General features: G+C 37.5%; 1 protein-coding gene, 1 long non-coding RNA gene and 1 other non-coding gene across 5 annotated transcripts in view; 2 read left to right on the forward strand and 1 right to left on the reverse strand.

Moving 5' to 3' along the window:
• The first annotated feature begins 19,451 nt into the window (after positions 1–19,451).
• Positions 19,452–22,018, forward strand: LOC120300075. The gene is made up of 2 exons (XR_005554537.1): positions 19,452–19,585; positions 20,566–22,018. It is a non-coding gene; the product is annotated as an uncharacterized LOC120300075 (long non-coding RNA).
• LOC120300175 lies at positions 20,050–20,183 on the forward strand. Its single transcript, XR_005554576.1, has one exon. It is a non-coding gene; the product is annotated as a small nucleolar RNA SNORA24 (small nucleolar RNA).
• Positions 22,019–22,888: 870 nt separating the features above from the next.
• The window catches only part of PRSS12 (serine protease 12), a 47,345-nt gene continuing 45,683 nt past the window's right edge, over positions 22,889–24,550 (reverse strand). Inside the window, exon 13 of one of the 3 annotated variants that reach the window (XM_039325601.1) lies at positions 22,889–23,452. In XM_039325601.1, coding sequence (XP_039181535.1) covers positions 23,349–23,452 — 104 coding nt within the window. In that variant the 3' untranslated portion in view covers positions 22,889–23,348. Of the gene's footprint in view, positions 24,035–24,550 lie in introns of all 3 variants that reach the window. The other 2 variants (XM_039325598.1, XM_039325599.1) reach the window with 2 other exon arrangements.

Below are 24,550 nucleotides of genomic sequence, written 5' to 3' on the forward strand. Positions count from 1 at the left end.
CTGGTTTCTGGTATTTGCTTCTGCTCATTGAAAAAACTGATTTGCTTAACAACTGCTGTGTTTGCTTAATGACCACCACATTCACTTACCAACCATCACAGAAAAGGTCATAAAATTGGGCATGGTCACTTGGGGATCTGCTTAATGTCCACAGTGACTTATGACTGTAATTACAGGCTCAATTACAGTCCTAAGTCAAGGTCTATCTGTGGAATTGCCAAAATCCCTAATAGTTCAGGAAAAAAGAAACTCTGCATCTGAAATATGAAAGACTTTAAGATTCTACAGATAGTCCTCAACTTAGGATTTTGTTTTTATATATGACAACTGCAGTGAGATTATTATATAAACAAAAATGGAAAGACTTGATATTGTTGTGCAATTAAGGAGTTTTCATTATGGCTTCTGATTGCTAACTGGTATTCATGGATGTGCTCTGCTAATCTTCTGCCTGTCTGTCTTACATAGTGGCTGTTATACTCCTTACACTGTATGTCACAACATATGGACAAACTTCCCCATAGTGTCAATGGGGAAACTGTATGCATCCTAGCCCAACAGCAAAAATTCTAGAGAATCCTGGAAGCCTGGTACTCATATAAATCAGCCATCAACGGGCACATGGAGATAAGCAACATCTACATACCATTCAAAAGAGACAATCAAAAATCTGAAAAAAACCAAAAAGACCAAAACTTCCTCACCAGCAATCAATACTCATATGAGCAGAGATTAACACCAATCTCTTTGTAGATCAAGGGGGGGTCTACAAAGTCAAAAAAGTGGCTGTGTGATCAAAACCTCATCCCACATGTGTAGCATACATAGAAAGCTGTGACTTTTGGATTGACTGACTGCCATCTTGAGGTTTTTTTTAAACTCCCCCCCTCCATCATGAATGCACATTTCCTGAAGATGGCCTGGCTGCCAATAAGGTGGGAAAACTTTTTTATGTTATTACAGAGGCAGCACACAATTTGCATTCAATGTGGATCTCAGATATAAAAAGATCAAATCTGTGTCCTTTTTTAAAATACATAAATAATGCCTCATTTCTTTTATCTATGTTTGTAACTAGTGAGCTTAATGTTACAGCAGCACCTAAATGACCCTGGCAGATTTCACTAAAGCTAAGCAGGCTTGGATCTAGTTAGCAGTTGGATGGAAATCCAACAGAAATTCCATGATTGTAGACTGCAGTGAGAAGATCTGGAAGGTGCAATGAAACTATATTGTTGCCAAGAAAAGATTATGGTATGTCTATGTAGTGAACAGGATCTGAGCTGGTACTTTGGATAATAGGTTGATTCCCCTCATTATTGTGGCAGCCTACATAATTAATTAGTGAAAGACCACTCCTCTCGGAAAATGATTCCATTGTTGATCTGCTCTTCCTATCCAGAAATACAAATATTATAAATGTATCCATGTATAAATGAAATTCATTAAATCTAATTCTAGGATGTACAGGGGGAGGGGGGACTCAAGATGGCACATGTGGACACACAGCCAAAACCTTGCCTCCTTTTGATAAGTGTCAAACCCACTATATTGACCCTTTAAATCTTAATATTCAAGAATACCTTTTTTGCTTTCTTCTACCTTTTGGGTTTCTAAAGAATACATATATTCAATTCCTTCAAATTACTATACCTAAAAATTTAGTACATAGAAAAATTGTAATAAGGGTAATTATTTCTATTTTACTATAGGATTAGGATAATTTTATGTCAGCACATTATGAATTGCTACATTTCTTGCTGTTATTTAATTGGATAATAAATTAATTGTTGACACTTTCCCCAATATGTGCCTTCCTATGGTGATCAGCAAATCTTCATTTTCAGTTTCAAAGACTTCTTCAGAAAAAAATGAAGATATTTAAAAAATAATAACAAAACCAGGGACATGTTATATTCAGGAACAGACTGCGAGAGGAAGCTTTTACAAAATGAATAGATGCTCAGAGCTGATATAAAATGGGGCAGAGAGCCAATAATGGTAGTGACAGTAAAGAAAACTAGTTTCACAGCCTTTGACAGCTTAAATATTTGATATTTAAGGGAGAGAAAGGAGGAAAGAAGGGATGCAAAACTTACGTTGTCTTCTATTTATGATCTTGGTATACATATGTTAGTGAATTGTGTTATAAATGAAGTATCTTCATAAGCAAATAGAATATTGCAGTTTTTAAAAAATGATTAATGGAGTTGGCATTTACTCTAAGCAGAAGTCATAGCTGCTGATCAACAAAAAAAGGAGCAATGAACAAAATCTTTTGCTTCAATCCAAAACAGGTTTACGGGGATTTTGTTTGTTTGTTGTGCCTTCCAGTAAATCTTGACTCCAGACCACTGTATGGACAAGTCCATGCAGTTTTCTTCTAAATATTTTTGGGATGTAGCTTGTCACTGGCTTATGCTAGGACTCCAAGTCACCGAGCTGGCTTTGTGTCTAAATAGGGACTTTTCATGATTCACAGCCTCCCATTTTCTAGCCTGGTATCTTTAAGCACTACATCAAAGTGGCTCCAAGATAATTTAGTGAATGTAATTTTAACAAAATGACTTTCAGATCATATGCTTTAGCAAACGCCTTTGGATTCAGAGTAAACATTGGAAGCAATGTTGCCATAGTTGTAGGATTTTTGTAATATGTTCATTAGAATAAGGAAACTTTTGTAACTGAACATTTATTGCCTTCCTTTGGTTGCTTAGAGTGGGCTTTGACATAAGATGTGAGAATTATGGGAGCAGAATCTCATAGGGATTTTTGATCTCGTATGCCATAAGACAATAGTCTTAACCTGCCTTTGAGTTAGCATGCTGTAAAAGGCATGCTGAAGAACAAAAACAAAGATAGTAGTAGCATTTATTTATTCAATCAGTGACCAGCAAAAAACAAAGATAAATAAAAAGCAATAATAAAAAAAAATAGAGGGCTGGAGCAACATCCTATGAGGAAAATAATGTTCAGGACTTTTAATGTCATGGAAAAAATGGGCTAATGGCTGACATGAAACTGGCATATTCATTTATTTTTGGTGATGAGAAGTAGGTAAGAATTACTAGCTCAGGTTTTAGGTTCATCTATAAGTCAGTGGTTTCAACCTTGGGAACTTTAAGATATGTGGACTTTGTTTCCTGAATTCTTCAGTCAGCATGTATGTGTGGACTAGATGCAAATTCTGGAAGTTGAAGTTATCAACTTCTTAAAGCTGATAACTTTAAAGTTATCTTAAAGTTCCCAAGGCTGATAAACATTGCTGTACATTGCCATGGGTCTGCTTGAAGTTAGCAAGTTACAAACCCAAACAACAAATATTTTTACCTCCTTCTTGTAGTAATATTACCATAGTTCCATCCTATTCCTGTGGAACAGGATAGGGTGATAAGAGGAAAGGAGAAGAAAAAGATTGCCTGCCCATAATGTAAATGAAAATTTCTGCAGAAAAAAAAAGATTTTAAAGGTTAAAAAGCAAGCTAAGCCATTTGTTTTCCTCATCAGTTAGCAACCTCAATAAAAACATCACTGCAGTCTGATAAGGTTAACAAAGGAATCTGATACAAATGATTCTTTGCTAGATACTTAAAATGTAGTCATTGTCAAGGCTTGACATATTAAAAATAGGGCTAAGAGGGCCAATGGAGGGCATTATTTTGTAATACTTATGTCCTTGCTCTTAAAATGAAGTGCATAATCAACTCCATCCTTGAAGATGACTTTCTAAGGAGGGAAAGACACTTTACTGAGGCAGCAAAAGGGAGACTTGTGACAAACATGCTAAAAAAAATAATTTTGCACTGCATATTACTAACAGAGCCAAGTTGCCATTTTGACAACAAGCCCAACTATGAAAATTGAGAAAATCAGTTAGGTGAGTAGCACAACAGGAGGTTCTTAATTTAGGACAGATTATTTTTAGGGACTGTAAAGAGTTCATCTTCGAATGAATATGGCAAAAAAAGAAAAGAAATCTAAGAAATGAAAATGAAAGTAGAATAGGAAGGGGAAGTGTAAGTATTGTGTGAAAATGCATCAAAAGGCAGAATAGTCTTCCAGAGAATTAATCATTAAATATAAAAAAGATTGTTTGATGAAATGATGATGTGAATGATATACTGTATAAGAAAAAATGCACAACAATTTTTTTTAAAAAAAAAATAAATGTTTTAAAATGGATGAGGGGAACTAAAGGATGCACCTCCTGTTGAATGAATGGTATTCAAAATAGAAGTGATGGAATAATTTAGGATTAAACTGAAATGACGGAATGCTGAAAGCCCCATTTTAGAGATGCATACAGAAATAATAGTTTGTTAAAGAATAGCTTTGAAACAAACACTATATATGTTCACATATAAGAAAAAAATATAAAAGGAAGTAAGAAATGCTGTAAAAGGTTAAAAATGTGAAGTTGAAAGTTTAATGGAGTAACCAGAGATGTGGCTTACTTGTGAAGTGGCTATGTGACATTTAATGTATTTGTAAAGACTGTGCCTAACACTCAGAGGAATGGAGTTCCCCTTATATAAAAACTTGGAAAGTATTGATCAGAATTCTGAAAGACTTTCAATCTCAGAATTCAGAAATATCTGAAAGGTAAGAATGACGTTGAGGATGTACAAACCATACTTATGCTCTTTGGCTATTTAGAAAGTAATGAATGTGAGATTTAGGTAAAGCATTTGATAAAGTGAAGAGGTTTAAATTTATTATTATTAATAATAATAATAATCTAATGTTTAATTATTGAATGTTTTGCATGAATATGAAGTTTAGTTGTTGAAAGCAATCAGTTGTATATGACAGAAGTAAATAATATATGAAAATAAATGGAATGCTTAGTGAACAGAGCAAGTAAAATGTTAAGTAATATGTTCTTTGTTTAATGTATTTATTCATAAAGGAACAAGGAATGTTTGTGGTGATCTCAGAGCTGTGTCAATTGGGGAATATCAGTATACTTTTTTATGATCTTGGCTATTTTGCAGTAAATGTTAGATTTTATGAGCAATGAGTAGCAGATCTGAAAATTAATATGTCAAATATCAAAGTAGCTGCATTTGACAAAGAAATTGAACTGATTGAAAATTATTTATAAATAGCAGTAAAATTAGATGAAGTAGAATAATTTGCATGCCTTGGTAGAATGTTTATGATAGATAGGAAATAGTTGGACAAATATTAAAATATGCAATCCTTGACTATCATAAGATATAAAATAGAAAAAACAAATTTAGATGCACACACATTAAAAAAGTGTGGACAGTATATTTCAATTGCGAGGAATGAAAGTTTGTTGAAAGCCATAAAAATGGCTATGTATAAGAATATTACCCTGACTATTTTGTTAGATGTAAATGAGATCTAGTTGTCTCAGGTAAAATATAGAATAAGTTGAATATTGTGATGACAGGATACTTAAGCATAATAATACAAGAAGAAATTCAGTACAAAAATGGATAGGTGCTTAATGAATATGGTCTGAATAGAAAATATGAGTGATCATTGTGAAATAAATACTGTGAGGTTATTTAATAATATAGCAATAGCAATAGCACTTAGACATGCACTGCCCCATAGCTTTACAGTACTCTCTGGGCAGTTTACAACATCAGCATATTGCCCCCAACAATCTGGGTTCTCATTTTACCAACCTTGAACCCCATTAGGATCAAACCCCAGGTTCAGACTTTGCCTGAAATACTGCATTTTAACCAATTTGCCACCAGAAAAAAATAAATGAAGATCAAATTGCAAAGCAAATATGTTTATATATTAGATATGTAGAAAAAGGAAATTGGTCAAGAGGATGACTGAAAAAAATGGCTTGGGTAGTTGATGAGATCTTGACAGCAGTAAGAAAGTTAAAAGCTAGGAACAACCTTTCCCTGGAGATTATGGATGACCCTGATTGCATTTGTCTTTTGAGAGGTATTTGTTTATTTTACTCATTTATTAAGAAAGTAAGGCATGGATTCCTGGACTGGATAGCTTGTTTTTTTGTTGTTGTTGTTTTTTTGTTCACCATCCAGATTTTTATTTGACAGAGGACATATCAGTTTGAGAAAAACAGGCACACAAGCAATGTATGAAGTCATATATGAAACAACAATGATTTAGAAAGAAAGAAAAGTATGGTGCTACAGTGAATGTGTAGTTGAAAATGTCAATTACCCACATATTGTTTTCTTCTCTTATCTCTCCTGTAATTTAGAAATAGAAATAGAATCATGAGCTAGAAAGGATATTGAAGTAATTTTAGTCCAACCCCCTCCTTAAGACAAGAGTCCTTATTCCATCCTGGAGAAATGGTTGTCCAGCCTTTTCTTTAAAACTTCCAGCAATGGAGCACCTACAACTCCAATAGGCAAGCTGTTCCATTGACTAATTGTTCTCACTTTCAGGAACTTTCTCCTTAGTTCCAAGTTGGAATTCTCTTTAACAAGCTCCCATGCATTGCTTCTTACCCTGCCCTCAAATGCTTAGGGAAATAAATTGACCCCCTCTTCCCTATGACTCCCCTGCAAATATTGGAAGATGGCTACTATGTCACTCCTAAGCCTTCTCTTTGTTAGGCTAGACATATCTAGTTCCCTTAGCTATTCCTTGTATGGTTTAGCCTCCAGACCACTTATCTTTGTTGCTCTTCTCTGCACTCTTTCTAGGGCCTTAGCATCTTTTTTTGTGTTGTGGTGACCAGAACTGGACACAGTATTCCAAGTGTGGCTTTACTAGTGCAGTATAGAGGATACTATCATTATCACACATACCTGTATATTTGGGTTTTCCTTCCTAAGTGCAGGATCTTACCTTTCTCATCACTGAACTGCATCTTGTTGGATAGGGCCCAGTGCTCATGTCTGTCAAGATTATGAATCTTGAGTCTATCTTCTAAAGTGTTAGCAATTCCCCCTAGCTTGGGGTCATCCGCACATTTGGTGTGCACCCCCTCAGCCCTCTCATCTAAGTCATTTATGAATATGTTACTTTTCTGTACCCCATATTATGTTGTTTTGCAATCTATCTAGATATATGTGCCAGCAATTAAATTCTCTCCCTGCTCACATTAGTGAACTTCCTTATTTGTACCCAACCTTGCCTATCACCTGAGTGTGATATGAATTTGTGAGGCTGTGCCATAATATTGACAGCTAGACTAAGATAATTGCCTAACTTGGATGAAAAATGCACAAAAGAAATAAACTGCTGTAATGTTAGCTTTTATATGCTTTTGAAGGCTTCACATTTACAGTCAGGAAATATATTTCAAATATTGCTTGATAAAGTGCATAATTTCTTTAATTGGGGGTTTAGATCCATCATATATTCCCCTTCTTCCCACACATCTGGGATTGATGTCTTAGCAGAGTTCAATACAGAGATTTTTTTTTAAAAAAAAAAAGGCGGGGGGGGGGCTCATTTCATTTTTTTTTTAAATATGACTCATGTTCCTTCTAACCTTGGAATGGCACTTTTAAAGCCTTCCTCTAATTCATTGGCAGGAATGCTACTCTACCAGCCTCTGATAGAGTTTTCTCTCCTCTGTGTTCCCTGCTGTTAGGAGCCGCAAAATGACTGGAGGCTCTGGAAAAATGTCATCCAGGGAGAACTCTGGACAGTTGATTTTTGCTGCTGCAGTATTCTAGGTATAAGCAGGGATGCTGGTCAGGCTGTAAAAAGTCTCTTCTTACCAAGGAAACAGAAAACAAATTTCTTATCTTGTTCACCTGGTGTTTAAGTGGGGATGCTAGATCTAAATTGTGAAACCTAAGCAACCAGCCCTTGGCTGCAAAAAGCTATTTTCTTTTTGCTGCCATCTAGTGGTTTGCCAGAGTTTTTTAAGCATTAGTTATCCATAGACACCTCCAAAATGTATATTTCAACTAAGGAATTCAAAACTTTGAGATAGTGTTCCTGTCCCAATGTTATCTTCCCAAAACTGTTTTATCTTATTTTATTGCTTCTCTCCCTCCTAACTCTCTTGATCAGAACAAACTTTTTTTTCCTGCTGTGCAATTCCCTTGCAGGAATTCACATTGAGTTCCAGGATGAGACAGGATAAAAGCAAGCAGGAGAATTATGCAAAGCCCAAAGTAAGAGAAACTCTTTTTTATTCCTTTCTAGCACACCTGCTCTCACTCTCAGATGGTGACTTGCACAGGAAAATGTAATACAATTAATGAAAATAGGCTGATGGACTCATTAAATTAGGCTAAGCTTTGCAGATTGCTTTAGCATTAGGTGTTCTATTCCTGTTTAAGTTGAGGTGGCCTTTTGGTGACATAAGGACATGCTTAAAATAGGGGAAAAGCTATGAACCATATTATATGAGGATAAGAGCTGATTTTTTGGAAGAAAGGAATTTGGGCACTGGACTTCTTTATATCTTAAGAGTGATGTTCTTTGATTAAGGCTTATTTTTTTTAGTTTTCATCTGTTACACAAATTAAAGTAACAAAAAACTTGTTTTCAACAATCATGAACAAAGGAGACTCGTAGATCACAAACGATTCTGAGTCTCATGGGTTGTCCACCCATTTAACCAAGTTACAGTGTGCTTCCTTCTGCTTCAAATAGCCACAGGAAAGGCACACTTTTATAAGCCATGACTTTACATCAATAATGAAGTATTGGTATACAAAGCCATGAACAGTTTCACCATGAAGAATTTACAGGCCCTGAAACTCAGCCAGACAAAGAACAGGCTCCTTGTGCAGGAAAGTATTGTGTGTAATATTTATGTTTAATAATATCTCTCTTGAATAGGTCAAATTAAAAGTTACTACTTTTACTTTCTCCAATGTTTAAAATATGCAGAAAGAACAGTCCACACATAGTATTAGTGTGCCACCTGCAGGGGAAAATGGGCTCATGCTGAATTTTATATTTTGTCCAGAAACAAAGAGTGATACTGTCCTTTGAACCTACATAGATTTTGAAATAGGCTGTTGTTTTAATAAGTAACTTGTAAATATTTTATATAGTCTGCAGGGAAGTAAAAAGTATCCTCAAAAATTGCTACTCAGATGCAAGCAAATTTAACTGATGATTGAGCAAAGTATTTTACCTCAGATCTGCCCCTTGAGATAAAAAGAAAGAAAAGGTACACATGGTTACATTTTGTCACTAGCAAGTTATAATGTCATCTATTATTCATTTCAATTTATGAAGCAGTAACAGAATTTCATGTTAGTTTATGAAAGGTAAAAAAGGATAAAAAATAGATAAGAGACATTCTTTCTCAACCTGTATAGGTCAAGCTTTTCTATAAATACAATAGTCACCCTCTTCTTTTCATTTAAAAAAAAGTGTTCACTTTTTGCCTGCATGTTGATTTAATGTAATTAATTCCCTGCCTTTCAATTCAGTAAAAACTGTGTTAAAGGCTTCCAATTTAAACATAACATGTTATATATTTAAAAGAAAAGTAAAATAAGGGAATGAACAAATCAAAAAGAAGCATTGGGAAAGAACATTTTTAAAAAAGATTGGGAAGAATTTAATAAGAATTTAATAATAGGAAAACAAACTTCAATGCATTACAAACTTGAGAGAAAATACATGGTTTAGCTTAATGTTACTTGTCAGAGTTGGCATCAGATTTTTCTGGGAATATATATCTAAGGCAATGTCCCCATCTCTAACATTCAGCCTCCACCCCCACATCATTAGTTGATTATCACAGGTTGGATCAATAAGAAAATTATCTTCTTTATAAATCATGTAACAGCATAAGTTCTGACATACCAAGGACCAGACAATAATGGGAGATTTGAAATGGAAAAAAAATATTTAAATTGCATTCAGCAAACCAGAGAAAAGCCACAATAGTTCTTGTATCCTTATTAGTTTTCCATTAGTTATCTGGTTGGCCACTATGAGAACAGAAATGCTGAATGAGATAAATTTTTGATCTGATATAAATTGGTTGTTCTGAACTATTCTAATATAGTAACAGGGATATATTTCAAGTTAATTCCAATTAATTATCAAGACCCTCTTTTATATCTCTTGATATCTGTGAATTAATAGAACTTATTGAAGAAGTTCACTCCATTCAAATGTAGCAACAAGGAAACAAAGGAAGAAAGATAATAAACTTGAAAGGATTTTATTCAGATTGGAGATTGATGATTACAAGAGGGCCTGAGTTAGTTCAAGTTTAGTGAACTGACTTAATTCAAGCTGCTGTGAAAGTCCATTAAAAGAAGATGTGTCCATAAGCTACAATGGGAGAAATATCAAATAGTCTGAAGTTGCCCCATTATTTGGGGCAGAATAGAATGAAAATTACAGGGATGGCAAACCATTTTGCAGGTATTCACCCTGCTGTGTTTCAAATAATGCTTTAAAAAAGTAAGACCCTATTTTTCCAATTGCTTTAATGGAAGCTAAGAATAAACATGATATTAAATATATATATATATTATTGTGCTTCCATCATGGAGTGCTAGGCTGCCTCTCATTGCTTTCTTTTTTGGGGGGGTGCCAGGAGAGTTGTCAACCAGCATCACTGGTTGTGCCAAACTGTATAGGCCACACATTGGCAAAGCTTGACATTTCCTTGGCAGGATTTTAAACAATGACTGTTGTTGATTTTTCCTTATAGGAAGTGTTTTGCCTCTTCCAATTGCTGACTTTTGGGGGTGCCTGGTTGGCATATCTGGTTGGTAAGCCTGGCTGCTCCTGAAAAGAATCTCATCAGTACTGTCAGAACCTAGTTATCATCAGAGTTGGGACATGTTGCCACTACTATATACCAATTGGTTAAATCAGCAGACGCAGAAGAAACATGTTAGCAGAGTGAGATTTACTACCACAAAGACAGGTAGACCACAGAGAAAATCACATTTGTATGTAGTTTATCCACATACATAACATAATACATGTTTAGAGCAATGTGTGTCAGTAATGGCTTTGCACCATTCACTCATTATAAAGAGCTTTAAACATAGCCTCTGAATTTAACTTGACTCCCGGTGAATGAATCTATATAGTATTTCTGGCAGCATTATGAAAACACCTTGCTGTAGCCTTCCAATTTTTTTTTTTTTTTTACACTTCCCAGTCTAGCCAACACCTATCCAAACACTCGCCAGGCCTGACATGGCTTAACTTCTAAGAACAGCTAAGGTCAGCTGAGAACAGCCCATGCTGAGGCATCAAACCCTAAAATCTGTTCAAATTGATGTAGAATTCAAAAGTACGGTTTGATCCAAGTGTGTGTTTTGGAATTGAACTTTTCTTCAGAATACTGAGAGCTGACGTGCACCTCCAGGAGCAGCATAGAAACATAACGTTCCATTAGCACAAGAGAAAGCAGAATGAAAATGTGCAGGTGACCTCATTAAAGAAAACCGGAGCAAGGACGGATTGAAGTTAAAGCAGTATTCACTTTTTGCCATGCCATTCGGAACCTTGCTTTGCAAAAAAAAAAGTAAGGAAGAACAATGTTGCTTCCTAAATTAAAACAACTGGCAAATGCCAATCCCTAATGTGAAGAGAGCATCCATTTGCAAACCTGTTCCCTAACTCTAATAAGACTTGGGGAAAGTCATGTGCTTAGCCATGTGAGCTTGCCCAATTCAAGTGATGTGAGCATGTATGTTAAAACTAACCTATAAATGTTCTGGTTCAACCTCCTGGGTCAGTGACTTATATGGACAGGAAGGCAAATTTGCACACCTGCTTGAGATGAGAAGTTTCCCATGATTTTCCAAAATTAATATTTTAAAATCAGAAGTCTACTCATTATGCCCTCTTAGCACCTAGATTAGCCATGTCTTATTTAAATAGTTCCATATGAAAAAGACCCAAGTGGATGATCAGGGACATGTTTCAATCTTTAAATTCAACTATCAAGTTTGTGACTTGCTGGCAGTACTCAGTGTCAATGATGTAAAGAGTTGCCCTTCAGAGTGCTGCTCCACCTAGTAAATTTATTGCAGATAGAGGCAAAGTGGCAGGCAGGCTTTCGCAAGACAAGGTAGGCAGTCTGAGAAAAGTAAAAGGATATGAGTTGTGGGGAAATGGAAAGGTTGCACAGGCTGTGGTAATTGGCAGGCAGTTAGTATGTGACAAAGGTCAGCTAGTGGAGGATTACAAACACAAGGAAAGAAGGACCATAAGGGCCAAAACAGGCAGGCTGGCATAGGAGGAGCAGGAAATTTGCTATTAACCGCATTCCTGTACAGTTTGTATAATTGTACTATACAATTATGGTCAACAACCATAATGTTAGGTAAACATGCCACAGAAAGGGGATCTAGCAAGAGTAGCTTAAATATACCGTACTAATTAGCAGCATGGCATTATAGTAGTCAGAGCTATTAACTAAGCCAGGTTTCCTCATCCAATCCATTAACTTTTGTATTTCTAAGTAATTAATTTCATAAAAATGGTCTACATTTGGTAAAACCATGATCATACTTTGCATTTGAAGAATCAATAGGCATAGCTTCTATTAGCAGTAATTAAAAATTATTCCCACCTGTTTCCATGTCTCTCCATTAACAGCATCAGTGGACATTCAGGGTCAACCCCTTTACTCCATGTTGAGATGTAATTTTATATCTTTAGTAGAAATCAAAGAAAAATCAAATGCTAATTGCCAGGTCCCTTGTTCCCAGAAGGAATGAAACAAACCTGTGGAATCAGGCATAATGTTAGCTGTGACCTATTATTTTTAAAAATTGTATAACAAACTAGCTCAACCTTAATTATGTCCCCTATTCCCAGAAAGTATAAAATGAGCTTTTGGGACTTGGCCTAATATTAGTTGTAGCTATTAGCTAAGCATAGTTCCTTATTCCAAAATATTAACTTTTGACATCTTAAAATCAATGTACACTTGTCAAGACTCATTATCATACCCCCCCCCCCAAACTGCCTTAAACAAATGCATTAGCAACCAAGGGCCAATCCATTTACTCAGGGTTCATTTAATACTTGCCTTGGGCAAATCAGGTTCCTTGTAGATTCTGTTCTGTCTTTAATTTTTAAAAAATATACAGCTGCAGTGAGCCTCTAAAGACAGACAATCAAAATAGCATAGATGATGAAAGTGCATTTCCAAGTGATTTGGGAAGAAAACCATAATACAAGAAGCCAAGATAGAAATAACAGAAGAAGGTCCAGGACCCAGGCCTGCTAAATTAAGAAACAAGCTTGCATGATGAAGAATTGCAAGATTGAACTGCATCTACACCCTAGTTATTTATTTATTTTTTTAGAACTGGCAGCTGCATCCAGCCTACTATGTGTGGACATTTTAGCTTTCTATACATTTAGGGTCAGGTGCCCTAGAAGTCAGAGCTTTTATTTCAAGAGCATCAAGCCTCAGCCAGATATTTTTCCCAGGACTCTTTTCAGGCAACAGTGGCCCCATCTCTTCCAAGTCATTTCTCCAAGGGGGGGAAAAACAGACTTCTCATTTGTACATTGTTGTCAATATTGCATTTTCCCAGTTTCCCAGAAACTTTCAGATAATAATGATTCAAAGCTTCTTTCAAGCCTCCCCAAAAATAGTTGAAACAAGACAAAACACAAATAAATTAACATTCCTCCTCTCCCCCACATACACACTTTTTTTTCCCAGCTATTCTTTCAGACAACAATGATGGTACCATCTGGAAGGTATCCCTAAGAGAGAGAATAGGCTGGTCACCAAATATAGGGAAAATTAAGATGAAGATGCTTCAACTGTATTTTTAGAGTGCTCAAATGTGGTCGTGGTGGTGAATAATTTAAGGCTAAAATCAGAATGATCACCCACTCTTCTAGAAGCATCATAACCCATGTAACATCTATAAATTATAATAAAACCTCAAACCACTAGATTGCAGTTTTCTGACTCTTTCTTCGTGCTATCTTCAATTAGTATGAATTCAGACTTTTTTTATCTGGATATGATAGCCTAAAACCTGTGTTCAGCTGCAGTATATTTAAGTTTACCAAATGTTGGAAGTAAGTCATATATAAAGGCTGTTTTATCCCAGTTTACAACTTGGCGACTTTAAAATGTGTGGAATTCAATTTCCAGAATATCCCAATCTCACATCTTAAAGCTGACAAGTTTGCAAAACTTTGCCCTAAGCTTTCAAAAATTTCAAAGTACACCCTTTGATACCTAGAATAATTTATTAGATAATCATTATATAGTCCACTATGGTGCCCTTTTGACTGCTCTTCTTCTTTACCCTTAAATTTGGACACTTTTAGTTCCCAGCTTCAGACTGCAAATTTTAGTTTATCCTTAAGGTTGGCTTTTGCTGTGATTATTTTTAAGAGTTTCTGTTCTAATCTCATTGGCCTACATCTATAACTAATTAATTATCTATTTGTCAGAAGAGATTATTTGTGGTGAGTCACGAAACAAGCAATTGACTTTTTATATTTCTGTGCTCTTTGATGAAAGGCAACAATTTTATAGTAGAAGAGTTTAAAAAATGTAATTTTTCTACATATATAGGCATATAATTGTAGTAATTATTTCATCTATATAACCCAAAGTAATTCCAAGCGGCTTTTGAATTGAAAAGAAATGTCTTACTAGTATTATTTGTTGCAGTCAGAATGAACAAAATTCAGAAGAAATAAATAACATCAAAGAGCATCCAGGGTGAAAAGAGTCCCATCAGCCATTCTCAGAACAAAAGAAAAAGATTAAAGCTTTCAGAAACTCTTACAAGTTAGGCTTGTTAAATCATTAACTGACATGCAGATTACACAGAAGTCTGAAAATATTGGACTTAATTATTGGAACATTTGAACTGGATCACTTTTTAATATTTTAATGGTTAATATGGGTGGTCAAATGCTATCCATTTCATATATGAATGCAAGAATTATTTTAGATAATAAATCTGAATCTGAATGCTTTTCTTTGCTGGATCTGATAATGCTTCACTTAAATGAAAAAGTCTGACCTGCCTTCATAAAACTGAAATTACAAAAAGAGTTTCTCAACAAGAATGTATTATTTGCTAAAAGCAGTTGGATTTTGATATAAAAACAAGTCACATTAACCAGGTATCAGCAGGCAGCATCACATGGACAACCTTGTGTAGGTTTGGAAGCTAAGCTGCATCAAAGTTTGGAATACTTAGAAACCATCTGGGCATCCCAGAGCTATAACAGGGTCAAAAAACATTACAGGAGAAGACAATGGCAAATTACCGCCAGATGGTTGCCAAAAAAACTGCTTGGACAAGGAATCAAATATGGCTTATATGTGTCTTCACCTGTATATGTTAAATAAGTTAATAGAACATTCCTTTGACTTAAAAAATTGGAATCAATTTATCTGGATTAATATTTTTATTCTCAAACTGGAGAGCAGTTATGGCAGATCCCCAGCTTTTCCTGACCTCCATTCTGCCAGTTTCATCTCCTGGCCCTCTTAAACTTCTTCAGTGTATCCAGCCCCAAGTTGAAGAAATACAGTTCAGTGGTAGGTTTGTATGGAATAAAGATAAAAATCAAGTTGCCTTTTGGGGGAAAAATATATTGGGATGACTCTGTCTTTTCTTGCTTTCTTAGATGATGGGATAATGCTGGGCTGAATTACAAATGGCTTATCTGGAGAATAGGCAATAGTCCAGCTGTCATGAATCAAGACTAAATGAGCTCCAAAGTCAACAGGACTGGCCCAAAACAGTAAAGATTCATAGGACCGTTGCATTTGAGTCCATAACTGACTCCAGTTCTTTCCAAATAAATTGTTTATGCATTTATTACAAATAATCCCAGACGTTATTAAAATATTTAAATCTTCCCTATATTGAATTGGGGTACTAGATATCTAGATGTTCATTAGCTATAACAATAATAAGAAATATTGCTACACCAAAATCACCAGCTAGTGTAGTCAGCAAAGGTGATTCATCAACTACAGGAACACTCAGACGTGTTAATGAGAGTTAACATGGGATTTTTTTTAATCTATTTACCAATGGTGAAGATTGAACATGGAATCTTCAATAAAGTGTAGGCTCAACCAATTTGCCATCCCAAGCAAAATTAATGAGAAGTAGCGTAATATCCAAGATGTTGCTTCTACAATAGACATATACCTAAGACAATTTGATTTAGTGGGAGGATTCCTGCTCACATCTCAGGGATATTCATAAGATCAGTTTGAGCATGGCTGATGCCTGGTACTTCAGGGTTATAGGAAAGTTAGTAATACAGCTGATTAAACTCTGAGCTGAAGGAATTTGGCAATTGGTAGATGTTGTGTCCTGAGCCTGCAAAAGCAGACTCGGGATGTTGCATTGGTCCTGGGCATTCCAAAAGCTGCCTGGGACTAGACTGAGTGGCGCCAGCCTTGTGCGCATGCGCAGGGTACAAAAACCCTCCGCTACTTGTTGCCATTGTGTACGGGTCTCTGGGCAGATAAAGAGAGGCCTGCGTGCCGTTTGCATCATTGGGGTGTTGAATAAAGAGCTATTAACTACACAATGAGTCTTCATCATTCGCCCACGATCAAGGGACTTAACACTGGCAACGAGGGTGGGTTGCTTTACAAGCTGAAGAAAAGAAAGCTTTAAAGACTTACCCAAGAAGTCCTGAAGAGGGGAAGACGGCATTGGAATCAGCATCCCAGCCTGCCAGTATAGCGTTGCTGGAGGGTGAGCTCGGCTGAAAGACCCTTTCCCCAATAGAAGTTGCAGAGGAACGAGTGGTGAAAGTTGTAAACTACAGGATGGCGAAGATTGGTTGTTTATCCGAATCTGATGTCTCACACCCAGAGAGATGGGAATCCTACATTGCAAGGGTGGAGAATTACTTCAGGGTAAAACAGATTAGAGAACATGGCTTGAAGGCTGCAACCCTGTTGTGTGTCTGTGGACAGGAAGCTTTTGAAATTGCAGAGAACCTGGTGGCCCCTGCACGTCTGGAGTCAGTAACGTATACTGACTTGAAGAAACTGCCAAAGGAACATTTCCAGCCCAAGTTGTCTGTTATTGCTTGGAGGCACACGTTTGAGCAAAGGGACCAGAGGGCAGGTGAATCTGCTAAGGATTTTATTGTGGCCTTAAGGCGAGCAGTCAGACTATGTGAGTTCAAGGACCTGGAAGAGAGGCTGCGAGATCGCTTTGTATGCGGTTTAAGGAACAGAGACTTACAGCAGAAGATTTTTGCAAAAGAAGATGTCTTTTTCCAAGATGCTCTATGAGAGGTGACAGCTGAGGAAGCAGCAGATGGGGCAGTAAAGACTTTGCGGCCCACCAGGAGCCCTCCAGAGGCAGCCACCATCCATCAAGAGGACGCTCGAAGAAGAGGTGGATAGGCTTCACCAAACAGCTGAAAGGAGGCAGAAGGAATGTCCAGACAAGGCCCCTGCAGCTCTTCAATGCTTCGGGTGTGGAGGACGCCACGAGCGAGCTGACTACAGGTTCCGCTCTGCCATTTGCAGAGCATGTGGCAGGCAAGACCACATTGCATCCATCTGTTTGGGTCGCCAGGAGATCCAACCTCATGAAGAATTGTGTCTGAAAGGTACCAGGGTCCCCAGCCAACATAGGGTGGGTTTCTGCGCATCGCGCAGGAATATTTTGAGGACAGGCGCACATAAACCCCTAAAGAAGAAACTGTCCATTAAAGTAAGGTTGCAAGGGGTTCCTTTATCCATGGAGTTGAACACTGGGTTCACTCTCTCCATTATTTCCATTAACACATTCAAAAGGATTTGCAACAGCAGTGGCCTTCGAGCCAAACTCAGGCCATCCAATATAATACTCACAGATTTTCAGAATTCTATGGTGTGTGTTAAGGGGGAGGCCACCCTTAAGGTACAGCACAAGGATTTTGAAGGTCCCCTAGATGTGGTGGTTGTTGGGGGTGAACGCATGAGTCTTAGGGGACTCGATTGGTTCGAGGCTATGGGAATCCAGGTCACTGGGCTGCACCATTTGCAAATGTTGAGCCTGGCAGAAGTCTGCAAGGAGTTTGCAGATGTGTTTAGTTCAGAGCTTGGATCCTATAAGGGGCCTCCAGTTTCGCTACAGTTAGACCCAACCATCACGCCCATCAGGGTTAAGCCTAGGAGGGTACCTTTCACCCTCAAAGGCAAGATTGATGCTGAGCTGGACAAATTGCTACAGCAGGGCATTTTAGAACCTGTAGACTCAAGTCCATGGGAAACCCCTATAGTAACGCCTCCAAAGGCTAATGGGCACATACGTATATGTGCAGACTACAAGTGTACACTGAACAAGGCGCTGCAGCAGCACACTTATGCAGTACCTGTAGTAAGTCACATCCTGGCCTCCTTCAAAGGGGGGCTCATTTTTGTGAAGCTTGACCTGGCATAGGCCTATCAACAGCTACCTGTTGATGAAGCAGCTGCTGAGGCACAGACTATTATAACTCACAGAGGGGCCTTCAAGGTCAAGAGACTGCAATTTGGAGTAAATGTAGCCCCTGGCATATTCCAAAGTGTCATGGAGAGCACACTTCGGGGTATTCCTGGAGCCTGTCCCTATTTTGATGATGTCCTCATTGCTGGAGAGTCATCTCAAAACTTAGCAGAGAGACTAAGGGCTGTCTTGCTTCATTTTCGAAAAGCAGGCCTTAAACTAAAGAAGGATAAATGTAAGATAGGAGTCACTTCTACTGAGTTCTTAGGATTCAGGATAGATGCTCAAGGCATTCACCCTGCTGAAACTAAATTGCAAGCTATTCAGCAGGCCCCAAACTCTAAATCTAAGAGTGAGCTACAAGCCTTTTGGGGGCTATTAAATTTTTATCATGCCTTTCTCCCACATAAGGCTGCTGTGGCAGAGCCTTTACACAGGCTCTTGGATAAGCAGGCTCCTTGGCAGTGGACTAAAGTCCATGACAAGAGTTTCAAAGAGGCTAAGGCCTTGCTCACGTCTAATGCTGTTTTAGCACATTTCAGTGAGCAACTGCCTGTTTGTATCACCTGCGATGTATCTCCTTATGGGGTGGGAGCTGTACTTAGCCATCTGAAGGCTGATGGGATACAGGTCCCTGTGGCCTATTATTCAAGGACTCTGTCTTCTGTAGAGTGTAATTATGCTCAAATTGACAGAGAAGCATTGGCTATTGGCTGGCATAAAGAAATTTCATGATTTCTTATACGGCCGCCATTTCACGGTCTATACTAACCATAAGCCTCTGCTGGGGTTGTTTACTGCTAACAAACAGACCCCACATATCATTTTTCCTCGTATGCTGAGATGGTCCATTTTCCTGTCAGCAATAAATATATACAATAAATAGAGGGAAATTGGCAGGGTACTAAACCTAATGTAACAAGGTTTGGGAAAGGCATACCACCGCTACCGAAGAACAGAAAACGACTATTGTACATCAAAGGGGACAGATAGAACGGCAGCTGCAGTTAGTTACGCGATCGCTGAGTTAAAAGGCTGGCAAGCACTGCAGTCCCGCCCTCTTTCCGCCAAGCCCCCGATGGGCGTGGCTTCTCTTCAAGGATAAAAGCTGGAGGACGTGGGTGACTCATTCTTTTCGATTGTTGGGGGAGCTCGGTGTGCGGTTGTTGTTGGGAGATGAAGGAGTATTCGGTACTGAAGGAACAAGTTTTACACTGGTTAGTTTCAGTATTTGAATGAGTGGCCGGGCCGTGGTAAGATACAAGGCATTTGCTGGAACTTTTTAGAGTTATTACGAAGGCGGGGAAAGTTGAAGAGTTGTGGCGCATGCGCCCTGCCGATTCTTCAATTTCTGAGGTTGAGCTTCAGCAAGGAATGGCGGGGCTGGACTGGGAGAAGGCCACGAAATCCTTGGTAAAATGGCGGGCGATTATTAGAACCCCCTTTCCAACGGACAAATCAGGAGGGATAAAGGGAAGAATGGAGAGGCGCTCCAGGACAGTCACGAGGGAGCCGACATTGAGAGGGAGCCGGTTGATTTTGTACTGGCAAAGCAAATAACGGTCGGTTCCTCACGAAGCAGTGAAGGCCGCACGTGGCCCCGTACCTCGTGAAGAGAGGGAGTCTGCTTCCTTCTCGCCTCCCCCCCCCCCACCGAAGCTCTTGCGCGCGTGTCTCGGGACGCCATGCTTCCATGGGACCTGCCAGGGTGGCAGCCTCCCTTCCTACTCATGGCAGAGTAACCGTCGCCTTGCTTTTTGGCATAGCTCCCCCCATATGATTGCGGGGAGACTCTGACTTGGGCAAGTCACATTCTTGTGTCATCCTATGCAGTTTCGCGGAGGGGGGGGGGTTGCTTTGGAAACGATATGGTGGCCTGGATGAGGCTGCCTCTTGAGACGGATGATAGTCATTGAAAATATATCTTGGGTAAAGCAGAGTTTAAATATTTTGAGAGGCCTGCAGATCTGTAATATGAAGCTGATCTTTCTCTTTTAAAACGAGTTTTGGGATTGATAGTCGATGATCGAGAATTTAAAGGCATTTTCTAACCATTGAGAACGGTACTGGGTGGGGCGGAGTGCTACACATTTTGCTAGTTGGTATCTTGGATTTATGAAAAAATTTAATCTATGTAAATTGAACATGGTAATAACTTTTCGACTGCAAAAGTGATTTTTTTTTTCCTGTTTTGCAGGGTTGGTATGCATGCTGCTCTGATTCTGAGGATAAATACAAGAAATCAACTTGTATGACAAGATCTGCAATAATTTCTAGAAATCTTGCAGTGTATCTTCTGAGGAATAAACCTGGTATAAAGCAGTGCTTCAGAGCCCAACTAGACAGGATTAACCTTCTTGCCCTTAATCTTTATTTTATTGCTTTTCCCAGTGTAATGGCTTTCTCAAGGGAGCTGGCTTCATTTGTTCATCAATCTGGCTGAATTTGTTCTCTGGCTATCTAGGGTACTCTCAAAAGGAGTCCTTGGTGCTCTCTGAGCTTGGTTGCTTTCTTGATATTTCATTATCCAATTAGGCAACATCTTCAGGGTTAGAAAAACAGCAGTTTGCCCTCAGACACAGCTAAGTTATTGCAGAACCACCTTTCCCTAAGAATATCTACTCATCATACCAGGTCAGATAGGGCATGCACTCTCCTAGTCCCTTCACTTAAATTTTGCCATCTGATGGGAGCTAGGAAATGTGCTTTTTCTATGCCAACCCCTGCCTTGTGCTCCCTGATTTTTGGCAGACCCCTACTCTCATAGCCTTGTAAAGCTTTTGATGGCCTGGCTTTTCACCCGAGTATAAGATAAGATACTATGATTTGGCTCAAGGTTTTTGATATTTTAAATGTGCATTATGGTGTTTGTTTTTACTTTTGATGAGAGCTGCCCTGAGTTGATTATAAAATGGGCTGCTATATAAATATTACAAATAAATGACATTAATATTTGGGCATCAGTGAACTGAAATGATGAACTGGACATTGTCAGCCATGATTACACAATCAGGACATAAAAAATGAAGCAGTGATCTTAGTCAAAAATATAGCTAAGTTAATATTTGGGTTCAATGCAGCAGTGACTAGTATCAGTTAGATTTCATGGTTAACCTGTTATTACTGTGCAGGTGGTCCTCAACTTATGACCATAATTGAGCCCAAGATTTATATTGCTAAGCAAGACATTTGTTGAGTTTTGCTCCATTTTGTGACCCTTTCTTGCCACCGTTAAGTGAATCATTGCCGAGTGTGAGACTGGTTTACCCATTAACTCTCTTGTCAGGTTGCAAAGATGCTTACATGATTCCAGGACACTGCAACCATCGTAAATGTGAGTCAGTTGCTAACTGTCTGAATTTTGATCACAGTGGTGATCAATGGAAAGAAGTGTGAAAAATGGTCATTTAGTCACTTTTCAGTGATGTAGTAACTTTCAGCAGTCACTAAATGAACTGTTGTAAGTTGAGGACTACCTTTAGTTAATCAAATACCCCAACCACTGATGCACATTGAATATATCCATTGGTAGACACTGAAGGAAGAATTTTATTTCAATAGCAGAGTAAAGTGAAAGAACAAAATCTAGCCAGAATGGTTGTTAGCATGTACTTGTGACATAAATGCAATAAAAACGTATTGAGATTCTTTATGTTGTGTTCTCAATTCATTTTGGAGGTGCATCCTTTAGCATTTTGTCCTCTAGAAAAGTTGTACTAATTTCCATAAATACAGAAAAACACATTGACTTTAGTTTTGTTAATACTTGAGATTGTATACTCTCATGGGCCTTATAATCTGGCCATATATATTTCAAAGATTCTCAGTCATCTGAGTAGAGTTATCTGGAAGTTGAGTCATTTGGATTTCTTTTTTTATTTGAAATGCTTTGCTGCTTATCCAAGTAGTTGCAAGTTGGTTGTGGGATCCCTGTAATACTCTTCAGGTTGGTTCCATTTCTCATCTAATCTGAATAGGTTGGCTCAGAGAGTAGGCAAAGAGTTAAGAATTACTCCTAAATCCTTTCTTTGTGAGTTGTTAAGTGGGACTTCTCAGCTGAACCTGTAAAGTCTTGGTCTTTTGGACAATACAGAAAATAAAGCCCAATTTTCCCATAGGTCATGTTATGAGAAGCTTGTGAAGGAAATAGATTTGGGTGTGTATAAATCAAGAGAAAGAAACACTTTTGCTGAAGGTATTGTATAAGTTTGATGCCTCCCAGAGTCATCTTGTAAGAAAGATGGGCAGCATAAAAAAGACTAAAGTTGAGGCAAAATTTTGCAAGTCTTAATGGATTAGAGGAAAAAATGGGTCTCAAGTCTGAAGTTTTCACATAGTAGAAAGCAAAGGAAGTCTACTGATGGCATAAGTAAATTGATAAGCTGCATATGTCTTTAGATTGTTGCATTCTTTATCACAGTATTTAATATAATATGGAAGCCGCATTCTGCAGTATCTAACCAACATTAGCTAATTGTTAAAAACTAGAAAAAGACAGGAAATCCAAAATAAATGCCGTAAGTATTTATTAAGGCCTTATTTAGTTTAGACAATATTAGACAAATTAATCATACTTAGACAAAATAATGATGAAAAGAATCCATGAACTACAAGGTTAAATATGCTTTCTAAAATTAATTTGTAGGTATGTTAAATATTTGATAACATTTAATTTGGGCATAACTTTGGTCATTACAAAAATGGGTCTCAAGTAATTTACAAAGTTTGTAAAAAGCTGAGGCAATAAGAATGCCACTTTTAACAAAACTTATGTATTATTTATTATCTTACTGAGAAATAACTTGAAATAATCGCTGAAAAATCTAGGGTGTTTATTCCAATACAGCAGAGAACAAGTTGGGGAAAACTAAGATTACAGTATAAAAGTAAAGTCTACTATATGATAATAAAATCATTTTAGCTGATATTTAAATAATGAATTGTCATAAAACACATATAAGGCTGCCTTTACCTACCTCATTAAAAACCACAATTTAATAAATAAACATTACCTAATCTTGACATTTTACAAGATATTTTATTCAACTGTTTCATGTACAATGAAATCAGGGCAGGAAAGTTTTCTGTAAAGATAAAACGCAGTATAAAGTCAATTAAAATTCATTCTTTGAAACTAGTAGGGTATACAGTTCATTGTAGAAAATTTGTCACAATACAAAAAGATAAAAATACTATATATGAGGACCTTATATATAGAATGAACTGATTTGTGCAGCTGTAATCAGTACTGTTTTGTCTTGGTGGAATTCATATTCAATCAAAATTACTTCGAGGATGAATGATTTTAATGTCAAAAGTCTATGAAAAAAAATATTTCCCCAGTACAACAAGGGACATTCATAGTTTGGTTATGCTTCTTATCCAAGGTATAAAAAAAGAAACTTTGGTATAGACACCTGGAGAATCTTTGACTCCACATCCATACCCCCAGGAAGTCACACCATACACGACCCAGATATTTCCTTCCCGTCCGCACATTAATGGTCCACCACTGTCTCCCTGACAACTGTCTACCTGTTTTTGTGCATGGAGGCTACCAGCACATAGCATTCTCCCTGTGAATTTTGTGTGATACCGTTCTTCGCAAATTCTTTTAGGAATAAGGGGAATAGCAGCTTGTTGTAATGTTCTTGAGTAGGCTCTACCTGATGGGAAAATATTGAAATTAAAATGCTGAATAGTAAGCAAATGCTTATTCTTAAAACTTTGTTTTACCAAACAACTGAAATATTAGCAAAACAAATCAGGTCATTCAGTGAGGTCTTTTGTTTATATCAAGAACATAGTAATACACAATCCTGCAAAAAGAAATCAATGTTTACTGAACAGTTAAAAATGGCTTGAAAGATGAAAATTTTCTGGTGTTCCTTATTTACTACAGTAACAGAAATAAACTTTATAGGAAGCTGTACTTTTACTGTCTTCTTGTATTCAAACTTAGCTTGCCTTTTTTATAGATAAGGGCATCTTCACAGTTTAGGAAATATTTTCATCTGCAATTTTTTATCTAGATTATGTCAATTCTGCTTCAGTTTGAGCTGGAATACTGCAATTCAGGGTGAGATGTTGATTCAAGTTTCTGATTCAAAGTTCAATGGAAATGTTCCGTTTCAAGTGTTAATTTGAAAAATGCATGGACTATAAAGAAGTTTCAAAATTTC

The sequence above is a fragment of the Crotalus tigris genome, unplaced genomic scaffold (genome assembly GCF_016545835.1).
Source record: "Crotalus tigris isolate CLP2741 ecotype Arizona unplaced genomic scaffold, ASM1654583v1 scf7180000024338.4412243, whole genome shotgun sequence".
NCBI lineage: Eukaryota > Metazoa > Chordata > Lepidosauria > Squamata > Viperidae > Crotalus > Crotalus tigris.